This window comes from Pristiophorus japonicus, chromosome 5 (genome assembly GCF_044704955.1).
Source record: "Pristiophorus japonicus isolate sPriJap1 chromosome 5, sPriJap1.hap1, whole genome shotgun sequence".
Lineage (NCBI taxonomy): Eukaryota > Metazoa > Chordata > Chondrichthyes > Pristiophoridae > Pristiophorus > Pristiophorus japonicus.
The window spans coordinates 79850383-79868966 of record NC_091981.1 but is presented as its reverse complement, the minus strand read 5'-3'; the positions used below and the strand labels follow the sequence as shown (position 1 = coordinate 79868966).

Here is an 18584-nt window from a genome sequence, read left to right as displayed (position 1 = left end):
GACCCTCTGACCCCTTTTATATCCAGAAGGTTGTTTGTGTCCTCCTTTGTGAATACTGAACCAAAGTACTTGTTCAATTGGTCTGTCATTTCTTTGTTCCCCGTTATGACTTCCCCTGATTCTGACTGCACGGGACCTACGTTTGTCTTTACTAACCTTTTTCTCTTTACATATCTATAGAAGCTTTTGCAGTCCATTTTAATGTTCCCTGCAAGCTTCCTCTCGTACTCTATTTTCCCTGCCCTAATCAAACTCTTTGTCCTCCTATGCCCTCCTTTGCCCTTCTAAATTTCTTCCAGTCCCCGGGTTCGCTGCTATTTCTGGCCAATCTGTATGCCACTTCCTTGGCTTTAATACTTTCCAATGCCTCTATAAAAAGAGCGAGTGACAAGAGCTTGGAGAGCTCCCATAAATTATCGGGCAAAAAAATGGAGATGCACGCAACATGCCTTTAAAGTCCGCTCGCTGGCGGTCTTGAGCCGGCACAGTGCACCGACACAAAAAACTGTCGGGGTCACCGACAAGCGACCGGTTGACTTCGAAAACTGAATTTAGCTTCTGGGACGGAGAGGCTGCGGTGCGCCCTCTGATGTCGTCTTTAACGACGCAACTGCAGGAGCGGGGCAGAAGTGGGGGGAGAGGGGCGGACCTCTAAACTGCTGCAAAAAACCCGAGGAGAATTTTGCAAGTGACAGCTACTCGATCACAAATCAGCAGCCACACAACACCGCCGCGTGGGGTAACAGGCCTTAGCCGGAGGCTGAATTTCGGACCTCAAGGATATCGCAAAAGAGAAAGAGATACAATATTTGCATGTCCTGTGATCAGACGTCATGTGGTTAGAACCACCCAGGTGATCAAACCTAAAGGAATACCTCTAACCAAAGGTGGCAACCCTATGTGAAAATACACAACAGATGGGTCAGTATTTGTTCTAAGAGAAAAGACGCGTCAAGGCTTCGAGTATAGACCTTGAAAAATGCTGAGGGACCCTCAGTTATGTTTTCAGAATAAGCAGAGTTTGTGACAACCCAAAGTTTCAGGGGAGGGGAGTTTAATGAGCCTTTGAATCTCCAATCAATTTGACTACACAATTCGCCTTTGACCCTTGTCTAAGTCTTCACGCTGAGCAATTCTGCTGCGATGGATTGGCAGCGGGAGGTGTCCAGCTCCCAGTCCTTGCCCTGCCTTTCCCGCAGTGATTGACAGTTGCAGCACGCCGCAACCAGCGGAGAGGAGCGGCGGACAACAGGTAGGGAGCCCGGCGATTGGGAACTAAATGAAACCATGCGTTCCCCCCGGGGAACAACATGAATTTTGACTTCTTTATTCAAAATGCAACAGTTACACACTCCAGCTCAGTTTAAAGCGGCTACTTGCCAACGAATAGCTTTTCATTATGGAAATTATTTGTAATCAGTTATTTCACTAAATGCGTCAACATGGAATTGAATTCCAATTCTCCAAAGTTAATTTGTTTTCCAACGCTCCCCGAATAAACTGCACTGCAGACTGGGACCATTGAGATGATTTTACTTTCACTTTCAGAGGAGCCCTGACATTCTCGGTCCGGGTGGAGGCAGTCGGTGTCACCGAGCTCTCTGGCTCAGTGCAGTGTTTTTGTTACAATTTATGTATGAACAGGGCGACTCATTTCCCACCATCATAGGATACACGGAAGCTGGGTGAGTGTCTGCAGTTCACAGCACAGTCCCTCCGTTCGACGTCACCCCCTGCAGGCTTCAGGTCTTCCGTTCCTGTGTATAAAAATGTCCCTCTTTTTGGAAGGATTGTTACATTAAATACAGTTCTAAATATATTTTAGCATGTTGTGCAAGCAAATGTGATTCCAGATCAAGTATTAAACAAAAAGCTTAAACTAAAATGTTAGACCACAAGAATGAAACTCTTTTGAGTTTATCTGTGAAAACATAAAACATTAAACGGTGCCACCCGACCTGGGTGACACTCCAGACATTTACAAGGCCCATTTTTTTTTTCCCCCTTTTTTGTGTTTTTTTTTGTGTTTTTTCTTTTTTTTTTGTTTTTTTTTTGGGCACTAAAATCACAATTTTTCCCCAGTGCCCCCTATAAAAGGGAAGGGGACACTAAAAGCACCGGCAATTAAAACAAATTAACTTTAAAACGTAAAATCAAATTAAAATTTGGTTGCCGGGCGTGATGATGCACTCCAGTCCCTCCGGTGCCCACCTCTCGCGGAAGGCCGCGAGCGTACCGGTGGACACCGCGTGCTCCATCTCCAAGGACACCCTGGACCGGATGTAAGAGCGGAAGAGAGGCAGGCAGTCAGGTTGAACGACCCCCTCGACCGCCCGCTGCCTGGACCGGCTGATGGCACCCTTGGCCGTGCCCAGGAGCAGTCCTACGAGGAGGCCCTCGGACCTACCCGCTCCCCTCCGCACAGGGTGCCCAAAGATCAGGAGAGTGGGACTGAAGTGCAGCCAGAATTTCAGGAGCAGCCCCTTCAAATAGTGGAACAGGGGCTGCAACCTCGTGCATTCAATAAAAACATGGAACACGGACTCCTCCAGACCGCAGAAATTGCAGGCGGCCTGGGAGTCCGTGAACCGGCTTAAAAATTTGTTGCACGGCACTGCTCCGTGCACCACCCTCCAGGCCAAGTCCCCGATGAATAGTGGGAGGACCCCTGCGTAGAGTGCCCATTATGGAAATTATTTGTAATCAGTTATTTCACTAAATGCGTCAACATGGAATTGAATTCCAATTCTCCAAAGTTAATTTGTTTTCCAACGCTCCCCGAATAAACTGCACTGCAGACTGGGACCATTGAGATGATTTTACTTTCACTTTCAGAGGAGCCCTGACATTCTCGGTCCGGGTGGAGGCAGTCGGTGTCACCGAGCTCTCTGGCTCAGTGCAGTGTTTTTGTTACAATTTATGTATGAACAGGGCGACTCATTTCCCACCATCATAGGATACACGGAAGCTGGGTGAGTGTCTGCAGTTCACAGCACAGTCCCTCCGTTCGACGTCACCCCCTGCAGGCTTCAGGTCTTCCGTTCCTGTGTATAAAAATGTCCCTCTTTTTGGAAGGATTGTTACATTAAATACAGTTCTAAATATATTTTAGCATGTTGTGCAAGCAAATGTGATTCCAGATCAAGTATTAAACAAAAAGCTTAAACTAAAATGTTAGACCACAAGAATGAATGTATTTGGAATTTGTAACTCCTGTTGACAATCACTTAGGTATGACGTAGCTAGGTGCTGTCGTGTAAAGTTTAATTGTTGTGTATACTTTATAAAATTCTAAGTATAGGCTATTTTTTCAGTGTATCACGATTAATGTAACCTCCTGCCCAAAAAAGAGTTTGTTGATTTAGTATTTTTTTAAACTTTTTTTTAAGTGCATACATTCCTGTCTATTTTGGAAAGTTTGTGAATTGGTGCAGGAGCTCAGAAAGCAAATGTCAGACTGATCATGCAATTGATAGTTTGATTGTCAACTTATTAAATAGGGAAATTAACGTGTCTAGTCAAATAACTAAAGTTTAAAAAAAAAAGTCTGAATGATGCAGTTTGTTGGAACATTAATAGGCAGTGCCACGGAGTGGTTGGATGCAGGTATAATTCTCCCCAATCTCAATTAATTTGTACTATTATGAGAAGGCATTCAATGGAAACCGGGAATTTCCCATAATCACTACTATTCTCTCTCACCTTCACACAACTAGATGAATATCTGGTTCCTGCAGTGTGTCACCTCAGAGAAAAACCTTCAGCAAAAAAAATGTCCTGTGGTGTGTGTGTGTATATATCAGATGGGAGGACTTGAGGGATGAGACTTCCATGGTGCAGAGCTCATCCTTTGTGGTCTCTAATATATTAAGCCAGACATGAGTAGTTATACTTCTTGGAAAAAAAATAACATTTTGTATTCTAGCAAAGTATCAATAATAAATGGTAGAATTATTATATTAATCATTGTTGATGTCTTTAAATGACAACTGTAATCTGTATATACCACCAATCACAATTCCCTATTCTTGCCCCCTAAGGAATATGTCCATAGTGGATTGGACAGAGCTTAGTTTCAGTTTTATAGGGAGAATGCTCCACACTTTAGGGAGGGGAGGGTAGCTTTTGAAACTGAAATATTTCTGGAATTTTTCTTTCTTTCCTCTCTCTGGACAGCCAAAGAAAGCAAAACATCCCTATGGAAGTAGGCTAACCTTGTGATCATAAATATAATGCAGACCCTTTATTGAAACTATAACCCTAAACATTTAACCAAGAGCTTTTGCTACTGCTGTAAATACTGGATGGACCTGCCTCCACAGCTGGCTCTTTCTTTCTCTGGCTCTTCAAGAGAAAGCAAATCCCACATCCAAGTGGGCTATGAATAAGCAAAGAAAAATACAGAAAGATGGAGAAAAAGAAAGATAAGAAAAGAAGAGAGAAAAATTATTCTGCAGCTTGTGATGTTCACAACTTGCTAATTCAGTTTTCCAATTTTCTCCCCTCTTTTGAAGGTGAGAAAACACACTCTACAGTGATTCTTATATGGGTACTGGCAACCATCTGGTATTATACATATGTGAGAATAAAGAATGAGTGTCAACAGATTGTTCCATTGGGAGGCATCAGGACCAAGCCCAATTCTGTTTTCGCCCAACACCCATACCTTCCCGCAGGAGCCTCTGGTTATTAATCAGGAATGACAAATCTGCTGATTTTTCCCTTCCTAGCTCAGTAGCTCTTGGAACATTTGTCTTCCCCAACTGCATAATCAGAGGTGTCCAATCCATGGGCATAGGGACTCCAAGCCCTGACGATCCAGTTCACAAAGCCCAGGCAACTCGGTGCTACTTGCACTTGTATTTGTTAATTGCTGATTTGTCCTGTTTGGATTTTTTCCTGTCTGGACCATTGCGACTACTTTGAAAAGGCTAATAGGGTGGCACTGTGGTATGCCCAATGCCACCAGGACAAATCTACATTTTGGTAAGAAAAATAGGGAGGTCACATAGGGAGGATGCGAGTCTCGATGGGGTAGAGGAACAAAGGGATCTCGGAGTACAAATACGCAAATCATTAAAAATATCGACATAGGTTAACAAGGCCATAAAAAAAGAAAACCAAGCACTAGAGTTTATTTCTAGAGGGATAGAATTGAAAAGTAGTGAAGTTATGCTAAGAACATAAGAAATAGGAGCAGAAGTAGGCCATATGGTTCCTTGAGCCTGCTCCGTCATTTAATAAGATCTTGGTTGATCTGAGCTGGGCCTAAATCCACTTTCCTGCCTGTTCCCATAATTCTTGACTCCCTTGTAGTTCAAAATCTGTCTATCTCTGCGTTCTATATATTCAACGACTCAGCCTCCACAGCTCTCTGGGGTAGAGAATTCCAAAAATTCACGACCCTCTGAGAGAAGAAATTCCTCCTCATCTCCTATTTAATGGGCGACCCCTTATTCTGGAATTATGCCCGCTAGTTCTAGATTCCTCCATGAGGGGAAACATCCTGATCGCAGTATCTATCCTGTCAGGCCCCCTCAGAATCTTATGTTTCAATAAGATCACCTCTCGTTCTCTAAATTCCAATGAGTACAGGCCCAACCTGCTCAACATTTCCCTCTAAACTTGTATCGAACTTTGGTTAGACCACATTTGGAGTGCTGTGTGAAATTCTGGTCACCATAATATAAAAAAGATATAGAGGCACTGGAGAGGGTGCACAGAAGATTTACAAGGATGATACCACCTATCCGGAAAGGATGAGTAGGCTGGTTCTCTCTTTTGAAAAGAGAAGGCTGAGGGGTGACCTAATAGAGGTCTTTAAAATCATGAAAGGTTTTGATAGAGTTGATACAGAGAAAGTGGTTCCACTTGTGGGGAAGAGTTAAGGCCATCAATATAAGATAGTCACCAAGAAATCAAATGGAGAATTCAGAAGAAACTTCTTTACCCAGAGAGTGATGGGAATGTGGAACTCGCTATCACAAGGAGTGGCTGAAGCGAATACCTGTGGTATAGATGCATTTAAGGGGTTGTTTGATAAGCATATGAAGGAGAAAGGAATAGAGGGTTATGCTGATAATTAGATGAGGAAAGACACAAGGAGGCTCGAGTGGAGCATAAACAGCTGCATGGATTGGTTGGGCCGAATGGCCTTTTCCTGTGCTGTATATCCTATGTAAAAACACACTCAACAAGTGTCTTCCCCATTAGGAGGGCACCACAACTAAAAATGGCCTATTTAAACTAAAATGTTTTAGTTAGATCAAGATCTGATTTTCATTGTCAATTATGTAAACTGTATCCAGCAGTGTTCCATCAGTCGAGGAAGGCTTCAACCATACTCAGTAATCATAAAGAAACCGTGTGATCTCTCTCATAGATCATCCAAGTGCACACATGCACTTGAAAGAGTGGCAAGCAATCAGAAGGACTCTTCTGGACTTTTGGTTAGAAATGTTTTTAACACTGTTACTTCATTAATGAATAAATCCTAAACCAGAATACCAAGATCTGTTAGTAGAAACAACTTGAAATGTGTACATGTTAATGGGAAATAAACTGTAACTTTGTGGTTCACAAAGATAAAAGTGGTGCACCTTCTTGTAAAGCGCCCGAGTGTTGTACAAGTACAAGACTTGTATACAACTGCCATTACCTGTAATTTCCTGGTCTGGCACAACTCTGTTCTCAGGGAGACCAATGCTGATTCAATGGGGAGTATAGAAGGCTGTACCCACAGAAGCACCAGACATACTTTTGCATCAGGCACCAAACTAGTGAATTGACAATACAGGGCTGCTTGCATGATAAACACGGGCTGTAGACCAAGCTAAGTGGTTCTGCACCCATTGGATCAAAGCAAGGCTCTGTAGCCCTACCACATTCAGTTGACAGTGGTGTTGGACAATAGGCATGTAATGGAAAGAGGTGCAATGAACATCCCCATCCTTAACCATGACCGAACTCAACACATGAATGCAAGAGACAAGGCTGAAGTGTTTGTATTCATCTTCAATCAAAATTGCTGAGTGGACAATTCTGCTCAGCTTCCTTCCAAGTTCTTTTCAGCATCAGAGAGTTGGTGGGAAAAGGCTCAAGTTTGGGCCCTCCTTATGAAGCGGGCAGGGAAGTTGGAGTTTCTTCTTAGCAAGGAGGGGAGAACTCGTGAGTGTGAGGTCCAGTGAGGAGGTGGAGATTGCTACAGGTGCAGATGCTGGGAAGTTTCAGCTTACTGTGATTCATCAAGTGGGTCCATTTATGGGTTTCTGATGTTTGCGATGAGGGCATCTAAAATGCATATGCACACTTAAACAGTTTCTGCCCCGGCAGACTGCATTTGCTGTTTTTTCTTGTCTGTGGGGCCATCAGGTGAGTTCAAGTTTCTGGCGATTGCCATTGGAGTTGGGGGAGGGAGGGAGGGAGGGGGGGGGGCGCGATATTAGGAGGAAACAGGTAAGTGAGAATAGGGACATTTTAATTCAAGCTCCTCTATTGCAGCGATCCTTTTATAGTGTTCACGCTTAAATGCAGTTCTGTTGCTGTTGGCTTTTTGTCAAAAAAAAATCAAATATGCTAATATACACTAACATGTATTTCCACATTGCTTTAACCATGATGAGCGATGCCATGTTTAATGATTTGGTGCTAAAATCAGTAATTTCTTTTTCTAATTGAAAATTATTTAATTTTTGCAGGATTACAGTGTATTTATCTTTTTGCTACAGCTTCCTGCAATGTGGGAAACATTGGAAATGGAATACATTGTGCAGATTCTGAATTGGATATATGCTGGGATCCAAGGAATATCTTGTGCAATAGATTATATATTGTATTATTTTATTGTAATATCAGTCACTGGATTGGTCATGAGTTACACTTACACAGAACTCTTGACCAAAGACAGATTAACATCTAAAGAGGACACCATATCTAGCAGAGATTACAGAACCAATGAGCAAACATCTGAGGAAAAGGAACACTTCTGCAGTGGCACCAAGACTGAAAACCACAGGAAAATCTTAACGAGTGAAAACAACAAGGATGTTCCTAGCAACTCTGTTGATCTGCTGCTGCAGCCCAGTAATAGAGAAGATAGACTTGGTATTTTAACTGAAGATAATTGTGTTGAAGATCTTTCTTTAAGGAGCGTTGAACTGTATATCGGGAAACCAACAGATATGTTTGATATCTACACAAGCTATGATGAGGGTTGCCATGCTGATGTGACCTGTGGGGATACTAGCAACACAAAGCAGTGGAACAGGTACTGTAAAGCAGCATTACTGGTACAAGAATATCTGTACTCGGGAATTGGAAGTATAATTTCAAAATTTGCGGATAGCACCAATTTGGGGGTATAGTTAACACTGAGGAAGTCTGCAACAAAATACAAGAAGACATTAGTGAACTTGCAGAATGGGTGTATAATTGGCAAATTAATTTCAATATAGATAAGTGTGAGTGGTGCATTTTGGTAGGAAGAATAAGGAGGTCACATATTCCTTGGAAAATAAGAGTCTAAATGGGGTAGAGGATTAAAGGAATCTAGGGCTACAGATAGACAAATCACTAAAAGTAGCTACATGGGTTAACAAGACCATAAAAAGCATTCAAAGCACTGGTGTTGATTTCTAGAGATACAGAATTGAAAAGCAGAGAAATTATGTTAAACTTGTATAGGATCTTTGTTAGACAACACTTGGGAGTACTGTACACAGTCCTCCATATTATAAAAAGGATATAGAGGCATGGCAGAAGGTGCAACAAAGATTACAAGGATGATACCAGAACTGAGAGGTTATTACCTATCAGGAAAGATTGAACAGGCTGGGGCTCTTCTCTCTAGAAAAGCGAAGACTGAGGGGTATACTGATATAAATCTTTGGTATTAGAGCAGGGGAGTTATTCCCGATGTCCTGGCCAATATTTATCCCTCAATCAACATAACAAAAACAGATGATCTCATCATTATCATATTGTGTTTGTGGGAGTTTGCTGAGTGCAAGTTGGCTGCCACGTTTCCCACATTACTACAGTGACGACACTCCAAAAGTACTTCATTAGATGTAAAATGCTTTAAGACGGCCAGTGGTCGTGAAGGGCGCTATATAAATGCAAGTCTTTTTCTTTTTATGAAAGAATGTGATAAGGTAGTCATAGAGAAGGTGTCTCCTCTTGTGGGGAGACCAAAACTAGGTGCCATAAATAAAAGACAGTCACTAATAAATCCAGTAGGGAATTCAGGAGAAACTTCTTTACCCAGAGAGTGGTTAGAATATGGAACTCGCTACTACAGGGATTAGTTGAGATGAATAGCACAGATGCATTTAAAGAGAAGCTAGATAAACACATGAGGGATAAAGGAATAGAAAAATATGCTGATAGGGTTAGATGAAGAGAGGTAGAACTAGGCTTATAGGGCCCAAGTTTCGGGCCGCGCCTAGAACGGCACAGCCCCGTCCTGGACACCCGTTTTTCGCACCCGAAAGTGCGCCTAAAAGATACCTGCAGATTCTCCGGCTCCCTGCAGATCGTTTGGAGCTCGAAGCAGCGCAGCACGAGCTGTAGGGGGCGGAGCCAGGTTCCTGCGCTGAAATCAGTGCTGGGACCTCTGCACAGGTGCACTACAGTGGGCGCGCATGTGCATTAGCTCCAGGTGCCTGAATCTGTGTGGGAGGGGCCCGAAGCACGCAGCCCCTAGCCCTGGCCGAATGGCCTCACTGGGGCTGCGAGGATCAGGCTGCACCTCCCTCGTCCAGCTCCTGCTCTGGCTCCAGCTGGCTCTCTCAACCGCGCCCCCCCCCCCCCCCCAGTTCCCCAGCTCCTGCTCTGCTCCTCCTGCTCCCACGACCCCCCCTCCCCTTGCAAAGCTCCCGCTCTGACGACGATCACCCACCCCACCGCCCGCAAAGCTCCCGCTCCGACGACCTCTCGCTCCCCCCGGCCACCGACCTTTAACTCTTGCTGGGGGCGGGCCCCGCCCGAAGTCTTGGGCCCGGCTTCCCGTTCAGCCTCCTCCCTCTCCCCTCCCTCCCTCTCCTCCCCTCCCTCTCTCTCCTCCCCTCCCTCTCTCTCCTCCCCTCCCTCTCTCTCCTCCCCTCCCTCTCTCTCCTCCTCCTCCTCCTCCTCTTCCCTCCTCCTCCTCTTCCCTCCTCCTCCTCTTCCCTCCTCCTCCTCTTCCCTCCTCCTCCTCTTCCCTCCTCCTCCTCTTCCCCCTCCTCCTCTTCCCCTCCTCCTCTTCCCCCCTCCTCCTCTTCCCCCCTCCTCCTCTTCCCCCCTCCTCCTCTTCCCCCCTCCTCCTCTTCCCCCCTCCTCCTCTTCCCCCCTCCTCCTCTTCCCCCCTCCTCCTCTTCCCCCCTCCTCCTCTTCCCCCCTCCTCCTCTTCCCCCCTCCTCCTCTTCCCCCCTCCTCCTCTTCCCCCCTCCTCCTCTTCCCCCCTCCTCCTCTTCCCCCCTCCTCCTCTTCCCCCCTCCTCCTCTTCCCCCCTCCTCCTCTTCCCCCCTCCTCCTCTTCCCCCCTCCTCCTCTTCCCCCCTCCTCCTCTTCCCCCCTCCTCCTCTTCCCCCCTCCTCCTCTTCCCCCCTCCTCCTCTTCCCCCCCTCCTCCTCTTCCCCCCTCCTCCTCTTCCCCCCCTCCTCCTCTTCCCCCCCTCCTCCTCTTCCCCCCTCCTCCTCTTCCCCTCCTCCTCTTCCCCTCCTCCTCTTCCCCCCTCCTCCTCTTTCCCCCCCTCCTCCTCTTTCCCCCCCTCCTCCTCTTTCCCCCCCTCCTCCTCTTTCCCCCCCTCCTCCTCTTTTCCCCCCTCCTCCTCTTTTCCCCCTCCTCTTTTCCCCCCTCCTCCTCTTTTCCCCCTCCTCCTCTTTTCCCCCCTCCTCCTCTTTTTCCCCCCTCCTCCTCTTTTCCCCCCTCCTCCTCTTTTCCCCCCTCCTCCTCTTTTCCCCCCTCCTCCTCTTTTCCCCCCCTCCTCCTCTTTTCCCCCCCTCCTCCTCTTTTCCCCCCTCCTCCTCTTTTCCCCCCTCCTCCTCTTTTCCCCCCTCCTCCTCTTTTCCCCCCTCCTCCTCTTTTCCCCCTCCTCCTCTTTTCCCCCTCCTCCTCTTTTCCCCCTCCTCCTCTTTTCCCCCCTCCTCCTCTTTTCCCCCCTCCTCCTCTTTTCCCCCCTCCTCCTCTTTTCCCCCCTCCTCCTCTTTTCCCCCCTCCTCCTCTTTTCCCCCCTCCTCCTCTTTTCCCCCTCTCCTCCTCTTTCCCCCCCTCCTCCTCTTTTCCCCCCTCCTCCTCTTTTCCCCCCTCCTCCTCTTTTCCCCCTCCTCCTCTTTTCCCCCCTCCTCCTCCTCTTTTCCCCCCTCCTCCTCCTCTTTTCCCCCCTCCTCCTCCTCTTTTCCCCCCTCCTCCTCCTCTTTTCCCCCCTCCTCCTCCTCTTTTCCCCCCTCCTCCTCCTCTTTTCCCCCCTCCTCCTCCTCTTTTCCCCCCTCCTCCTCCTCTTTTCCCCCCTCCTCCTCCTCTTTTCCCCCCTCCTCCTCCTCTTTTCCCCCCTCCTCCTCCTCTTTTCCCCCCTCCTCCTCCTCTTTTCCCCCCTCCTCCTCCTCTTTTCCCCCCTCCTCCTCCTCTTTTCCCCCCTCCTCCTCCTCTTTTCCCCCCTCCTCCTCCTCTTTTCCCCCCTCCTCCTCCTCTTTTCCCCCCTCCTCCTCCTCTTTTCCCCCCTCCTCCTCCTCTTTTCCCCCCTCCTCCTCCTCTTTTCCCCCCTCCTCCTCCCCTCGCTGTCAAAAACACATCGACACTGACCGACAGAGCGAGTGACACTGACAGACAGAGAGTGAGAGAGAGAGACACACTGGGGAGGCCCTGTCCCAGCACGCTGTTGGAGGGCTCCCGGTTCTGCAGTCGGTGAGTAGAATTTTTTTTAATTAATTTTAATTTTTTTTTAATTTTTATTAATTTTTTTGGTTGATTTATTGATGTATTTATCATTTATTATTGATGATTTTTTATTTGTAAAACTGAAGTGTTTGATGTTTGTAAACTTCCCTTTAAACCCCCCGCCCCATTCCCTACGCCTGATTTTCTAAGTGTAGGCAAGGTTTTTCTGAGTGTACAAAAATCTACACTTACTCCATTCTAAATTAGTTTGGGGTAAGTTTTCACTGCCTAAACTTTCAAAACGGGCGTAAGTGGCCGGACACGCCCCCTTTTGAAAAAAATAATCTGTTCCAAACTGAAACTGTTCTAACTGACTAGAACTGGAGCAAACTAAATGCCGAGAATTGCAATTTCTAAGGTACTCCATTCTAAACCAGTTGCTCCAAAAAAACAGGAACAACTCAGGCCGAAACTTGGGCTCATAAACACTGGCATGGATCAGTTTGGTGGAATGGCTTGTTTCTGTAGTGTACATTCTATGTATGGCATGGTGCTCAAATCCTTTCATTCTGCTTTACTTTCTTGCTATTTCTTAGCCAGTTTCGAGAGACTGTGGGATAAAATTGTCAGGCATCCCTCTTTCCAGCCTGTGTCATACACAGCTTGCATTCTTCAATTTTGTTTATTCCTTGTTGATTTGAAACTAGTGTTCAGCCATTGTAAATGCACGACGATTACTAGCACAAGCGTTGCCAGTGATTGCGCTAACCTTTAGATCATGATATAAAAAGACATTGAGGGGTTTACACACCAAAGAAACGTTCCTTAGCAATGGCAGAAAAGGATGCTGTGATTAATGACCAACCACAAAGTATCCAGTCATTGTAAGGCTGTTATTTACAATTAATTAATTGAGCTAAGTCAAAACAAGTTAATTTAACCTTGTATAGGTCATGATTTATCTTCTTTCCTAATGCTCTGGGTTGATCCGTAATTTTTTAAAATTCATTCCTGGGATGTGGGCGTCACTGGCAAGACCAACATTTATTGCCCATCCCTAATTTCCCTTAAGGTGGTTGTGAGCTTCCTTCTTGAATTGCTGCAGTCCACGTGGTGGAGGTACTCTCATAGTGCTGTTAATGAGGTAGTTCCAGCATTTTGACACAGCAATGATGAAGGAACGGCGATATATTTCCAAGTTGGGATGATGTGGAACTTGGAGATGATGGTATTCCCATGTGCAGGCTACCCTTGTCCTTCTAGGTGGTAGAGGTTGCGGGTTTAGGAAGTGCTGTCGAAGAAGAATGAAGACCCTTTTTTATGTGGACAAATCGTAAGCATGACCAGGGAGGACTGGCTGATGCAATTGATGAAAGAGTCAAAACTCTCTTGTCATCAGACACGAATACCCCATTGGATGTTAGCCCACTATTCGGAGGCCGAAGCTCTGGTCCCCTGCTGACTGGATCTATCTGGAGTGGGACTCAAACTCATTACCTTCTGACTCAGAGTCAGGAATACTACCACTTTGCCAAAGCTCACTCCATATAACGACAGAATAAGTCAAATTATTTTTTTTATTAAATAGGATCTAGGGATTTTTACTGGTGTTTTGGGATCTCATGTTCCATCTATTTTTCTTTGAAAATCACAAATCAGTGACTTGATCATTAGTGATGGAACATCTGGAATATTGAGCACCATTTGGGAACCCTGTCTTTGTAATGACATTGATCCATTAAAGAGGATTCAAAGAGGAGCAGCACAGATGATTCCAAAACTTGGGATTGTATGAGGATGATTTTATGAATCCACACTGCTAGTGGGGAGCCTTGCCCACCAGGTACGTTTATCAGAAATTCAGCCAGAAAATTATAGGCAGTGCATGCTCAAATCTCCCTATAGCTGGCAGGCAGGATTTTCCACTGACAGTGTGGACTCATAAAATTACCCCCGATATGTTATGAAGAGCACAACTGAGCTTGTTTTCATGAGATAAACAAATATTGTTATGCAGGTTTTTCAAATATTGAGGTGTTACTGTGTAAATGAAAATAGGTCTTACAGCTTGAACTGGAATAGATCAACAGGGTTGATTGTTTCAGTGAGTTAGAACATTGTCCTTTCACCTCAGGATAAAAATAGTAAATGTAAAAAGCTATATCAATTTATATTTACTATCTCATAAGAGCATAAGAAATATGAACAGAGTAGGCCAAGCAGCCCCTCGAGCCTGCTCCGCCATTCAATGACATCATGGCTGATCTGATCATGGACTCGGTTCCACTTCCCCGCCCGCTTCCCGTAACCCCTTATCCCCTTAATTAAGAAACTGTCGATTTCTGTCTTAAATTTATTCAATGTCCCAGCTTCCATAGCTCTCTGAGGCAGTGAATTCCACAGATTTACAACCCTCCTCATCTCAGTTTTAAATGGGCGACCCCTTATTTTAAGATCATGCCCTCTAGTTCTAGTCTCCCCCATCAGTGGAAACATCCTCTCTGCATCCACCTTGTCAAGCCCCCTCATAATCTTATACATTTCGATATGATCACCTCTCATTCTTCTGAATTCCAATGAGTAGAGGCCCAACCTGCTCAATCTTTCCTCATAAGTCAATCCCCTCATCCCTGGAATCAACCTAGTAAACCTTCACTGAACTGCCTCCAAAGCAAGTATATCCTTTCGTAAATATGGAAACCAAAACTGCACGCAGTATTCCAGGTGTGGCCTCATCAATTCCCTGTATAACTATAGCAAGACTTCCCTGCTTTTATAATCCATCCCCTTTGCAATAAAGACCAAGATACCATTGGCCTTCCTGATCACTTGCTGTACCTGCATACTATCCTTTTGTGTTTCATGCACAAGTACCTCCGGGTCCCACTGTACTGCAGCACTTTGCAATCTTTCTCCATTTAAATAATAACTTGCTCTTTGATTTTTTGTGCCAAAGTGCATGACCTCACATTTTCCAACATTATACTCCATCTGCCAAATTTTTGTCCACTCACTTAGCCTGTCTATGTCCTTTTGCAGGTTTTTTGTATCTTCCTCCCACGTTGCTTTTGCTCCCATCTTTGTATCATCAGCAAACTTGGCTACGTTACACTCAGTCCCTTCTTCCAAGTTGTTAATATCGATTGTAAATAGTTGGGGTCCCAGCACTGATCCCTGCGACACCCCACTAGTTACTGGTTGCCAACCAGAGAATGAATCATTTATCCCGACTCTGTTCTCTGTTAGTTAGCCAATCCTCTATCCATGCTAATATATTACCCCCAACCCCGTGAACTTTTATCTTGTGCAGTAATCTTTTATGTGGCACCTTGTCAAATGCCTTCTGGAAGTCCAAATACTCCATACCCACTGGATCCCCTTTATCCACCCTGTTCTTTGCATCCTCAAAGAACTCCAACAAATTTGTCAAACATGACTTCTCCTTCATAAATCCATGCTGACTCTACCTGACCGAATTTTGCTTTTCCAAATGTCCTGCTACTGCTTCTTTAATAATGGACTGCAACAGATCGGCCAGCGTCAATTTCACCATCATTGTAAATTTGTAGGTTGTTTTTGCATGGCACATGGGGCTAGAAACTGCATTTTTTTTGCATGCTTAACGCCCATTTTACATCTGAAACGACATATGACACCCAAATATCGCCCATTTAGCCACAAAATGGAAACTGACGCTCAAGTTTAGGAAACTTATCGCTGAGCGTTACTTTCCCCATGTGCTTAACGCTGGGAAAAAATATTACCGCCCGCCCACTTTTTTTGGGGCGGAATCATCAGAATGGCCGAAATCAACGCCCATAATATTGCCCAGCGTTACTTTCCGCACTGATTTAACGCCAAGTTTCAATATTACTGCCTGCCCACTTTTTTTTGTCGTGAAGAGCATATTTACCGAAACTAACGCCCAGGAGATCGCCCAGCGTCAATTTCACCACCTCGCGCACACATTGCCCACCCAAAAAAACGCCCGCAAAAAGTGGAACTGTTCTGAATGAAAGCCAGCAGTATGGCTGGCATTTTTAAAATTCCACTCTTCCGTGAGGAGCTGATAGCGCATCGATTTTCTTGAAAGAGCGTTGATGGGAGTGACAACGCTGACACATTGCTGTGTGTGTGTGTGTGCATCTCAAACATCAATGGTGCCCATCACCTTGGTGCCAGTTTACATTGATTGTTGTTAAGTTGTATTTAACCCTTTCATGTTAAGGAATCACCAGTGTGTAACGGTGCAACTATCTGAGACAATGCGCAACAAGGTTATGTTCAGTAACAAAAAGTTTATACCAACATTGGTCTGAAATCATAAGCATCACAAGCAGTAACACCCAACCCCCGCCCACACCCCACTTTTTCCACCGTTGACATCAATCAAATGTTCAACATGTTCAGCAACACAGAATACAAAGGCAAAGCAGGAGCATGGTCCCCAGCCCCCATGCATTGCAACAAATTGCATACACCCAGATGGAGATATAACACAGCCATCACCTGCGGACATGCACCTCACTTTCCTTCTCCCCTCCCCTTCATCTCCCCACCTCTACCCCTTCCCCTCTTTGGTCACGGCGCCTGGCCGAGGAGCTCCTCAGGTGGTGCCTCATTGAGGGGGGATGAAGGCAGATGCGGTAGTTGGACGGGTACCGGAGCGGAGGGTGCCAAGGGGGCAACATTCTCTGATGCAGAAGCAGGACCTTGGTCCTTGCTCTCTTCTGTCGTTCGCACTGGTGGTAAGAAACCGAGTGGTGGAGTGCCAAGCTCGGGGACCACTGAGAGGCCTGTGCCAGCAGTGTTCCTGGCTATCGCACCCAGGTACTCCGCCATCCACGGAATGTACTCAGTCGTGGTGCCGGAGATGGTGGCCAGCTATCAGCATATGCCCCCCAATGCTTCGATGAGCTGGTCACCAATGTTTACAGTCCTCCTGGACAACTGTACCATCTCTCCGCTGTCATGTGGCGCTCATGGAACAGACCTGCCACGTCCACAGGACCTCGGTGGGGTCAGCGCCGTCCTGGGGACAAATGGGGTGCCCTCTGGTGAGGTGTTTGTGGCCAGTACCTCCAGAGTGGAGGCGGGAATGACCGGAGGACCACTAGATGGCCATGGGATGGAATGGCTTCTGGAGCGTGGCGATGCAGGTTCCTCAAAGTCCGCGCTGTCATCCGTGGAGAACAGACCCAGTGGATTGACGGGCGAGAATCGGAGCTCCCCAGCACCAGATGCAGGATCGTCTGCCGACTCCTGCCCCATGACCCCACCTTCTGGCTTCTGTGGTCTTGCCTTGGGCCGCGCTGCTGGCTGAGCTGCAAAACACAAACGTGGTTATTAGAGGAGAATGGGGTGCTAGGGTGACAAGTTGAGCCAGCGCTATACACAGCATATGCACAACAAAAGCACCACCGCTCTCAAAATCATCGCAGCCATCACATTTCATGACCAACACATTTGCATTGCAATGATTTTCATTAGGCTATCATTATTTATATGACAATTTTAGAAATCATCTATTGAGTGGGTGTGGCATTTATTGACTTTACATCATGCAATGGTGTAAGCTTTACTCATGTGGCATCACTTCAGGGTCTGCAGATGCGTCCGTGGCTGTTCGGGGGTGCTTCCCCACGAGTACGAGCACCCGATCCTCCATTTCAGTGATGTCGCTGGGGACTGGTGGCCCCCCACCCGTTCGCCTCTGCACGGACCTCATCGTCGATAGCTTCTTCTGTAAAAGGTGACAGGACAACATGACATGAGATCATTGCATGATAGCATTGCTAGGTAATGTCACAGAGACTGATACAACACATAACTGACAGATGTAATCATGATTATTATGATAATTATCATTCTTTACCTAAAGACATACACCGTGACTGCAGGCTTTGAGTAAAACATTCCCGATAAAAGTGAAAGACCTCACATCTGCTGATAGTCACTCATAAATGTTACACATCAAATTATATAAATATATAAGTACATGTAAATCAATGTAATACTTACTCTTGTGGATCCCACAAGATCGTTCCATCGTTTGCGGCATTGGATGCCCTCACGCACCTCGTTGGTCGCCGACGAGACCACCTCTGCTATCTCGGTCCATATCTTTTGGTATGCCTTTGGGGTGTGCTTCCTATGCCCTCCGTGTGTCAAATCACCCCAGCGTAAATCGACCTCCTGTAGGAGGGAGGCATTTGTCTCACTTGAGAACCTCCTGGCTCTTTTGCGCTCTCCAATGTGCTCCTCTCCCACCTCACTGCTCTCTCCAGCGTCAGTCTCCACAGCGTGCTGTGATGCCTCCTCTCTCTCTCTCCATTGTAGGCCAAATTCGGTCAAATATGTGGATGGCAACAGCTACTTTTTGTTTGGCTTCTTGCTGTGAAGCTCTAAAATCTCCTTCCTTCCTCTCAAAGCAGCTGCACCACACCCAGACACGCCTTCAGTCCCTCTGAGCTCTCTCTGTCCCCTCTTCTGCGCATGTCATGATGACCCTTGATCTCCAGAATTGTGGGAATCGAGCGTTGCCATGCCATTGCTAAGGATGGCCACACTTTTTGGCAGAAGGTCAAAAAAATGTAATGCTACCGCCCATTTTATATCGCTTGCGGTAACGCCCATTTTCAAAAGTGGAAACTAAGTGCTTTGACGATGGTTGAGAATCCGGCGATCTGAAAACCCTTTTTTAATGCCCACGCCGGAAATATCACCCACCAC

At 46.1% G+C, this 18584-nt stretch overlaps 1 protein-coding gene across 1 annotated transcript in view; it reads left to right on the top strand.

Annotated features, from left to right (window-relative positions):
* Window positions 1-1219: 1219 nt before the first annotated feature.
* Window positions 1220-18584, top strand: part of LOC139264383 (ubiquitin thioesterase otulin-like) — a 92436-nt gene continuing 75071 nt past the window's right edge. Inside the window, exons 1-2 of the mRNA XM_070880750.1 lie at window positions 1220-1252; window positions 7728-8266. Of these exons, the coding sequence (XP_070736851.1) occupies window positions 7737-8266 (530 nt within the window). The 5' untranslated portion in view covers window positions 1220-1252; window positions 7728-7736. The remainder of the gene's footprint in view (window positions 1253-7727; window positions 8267-18584) is intronic.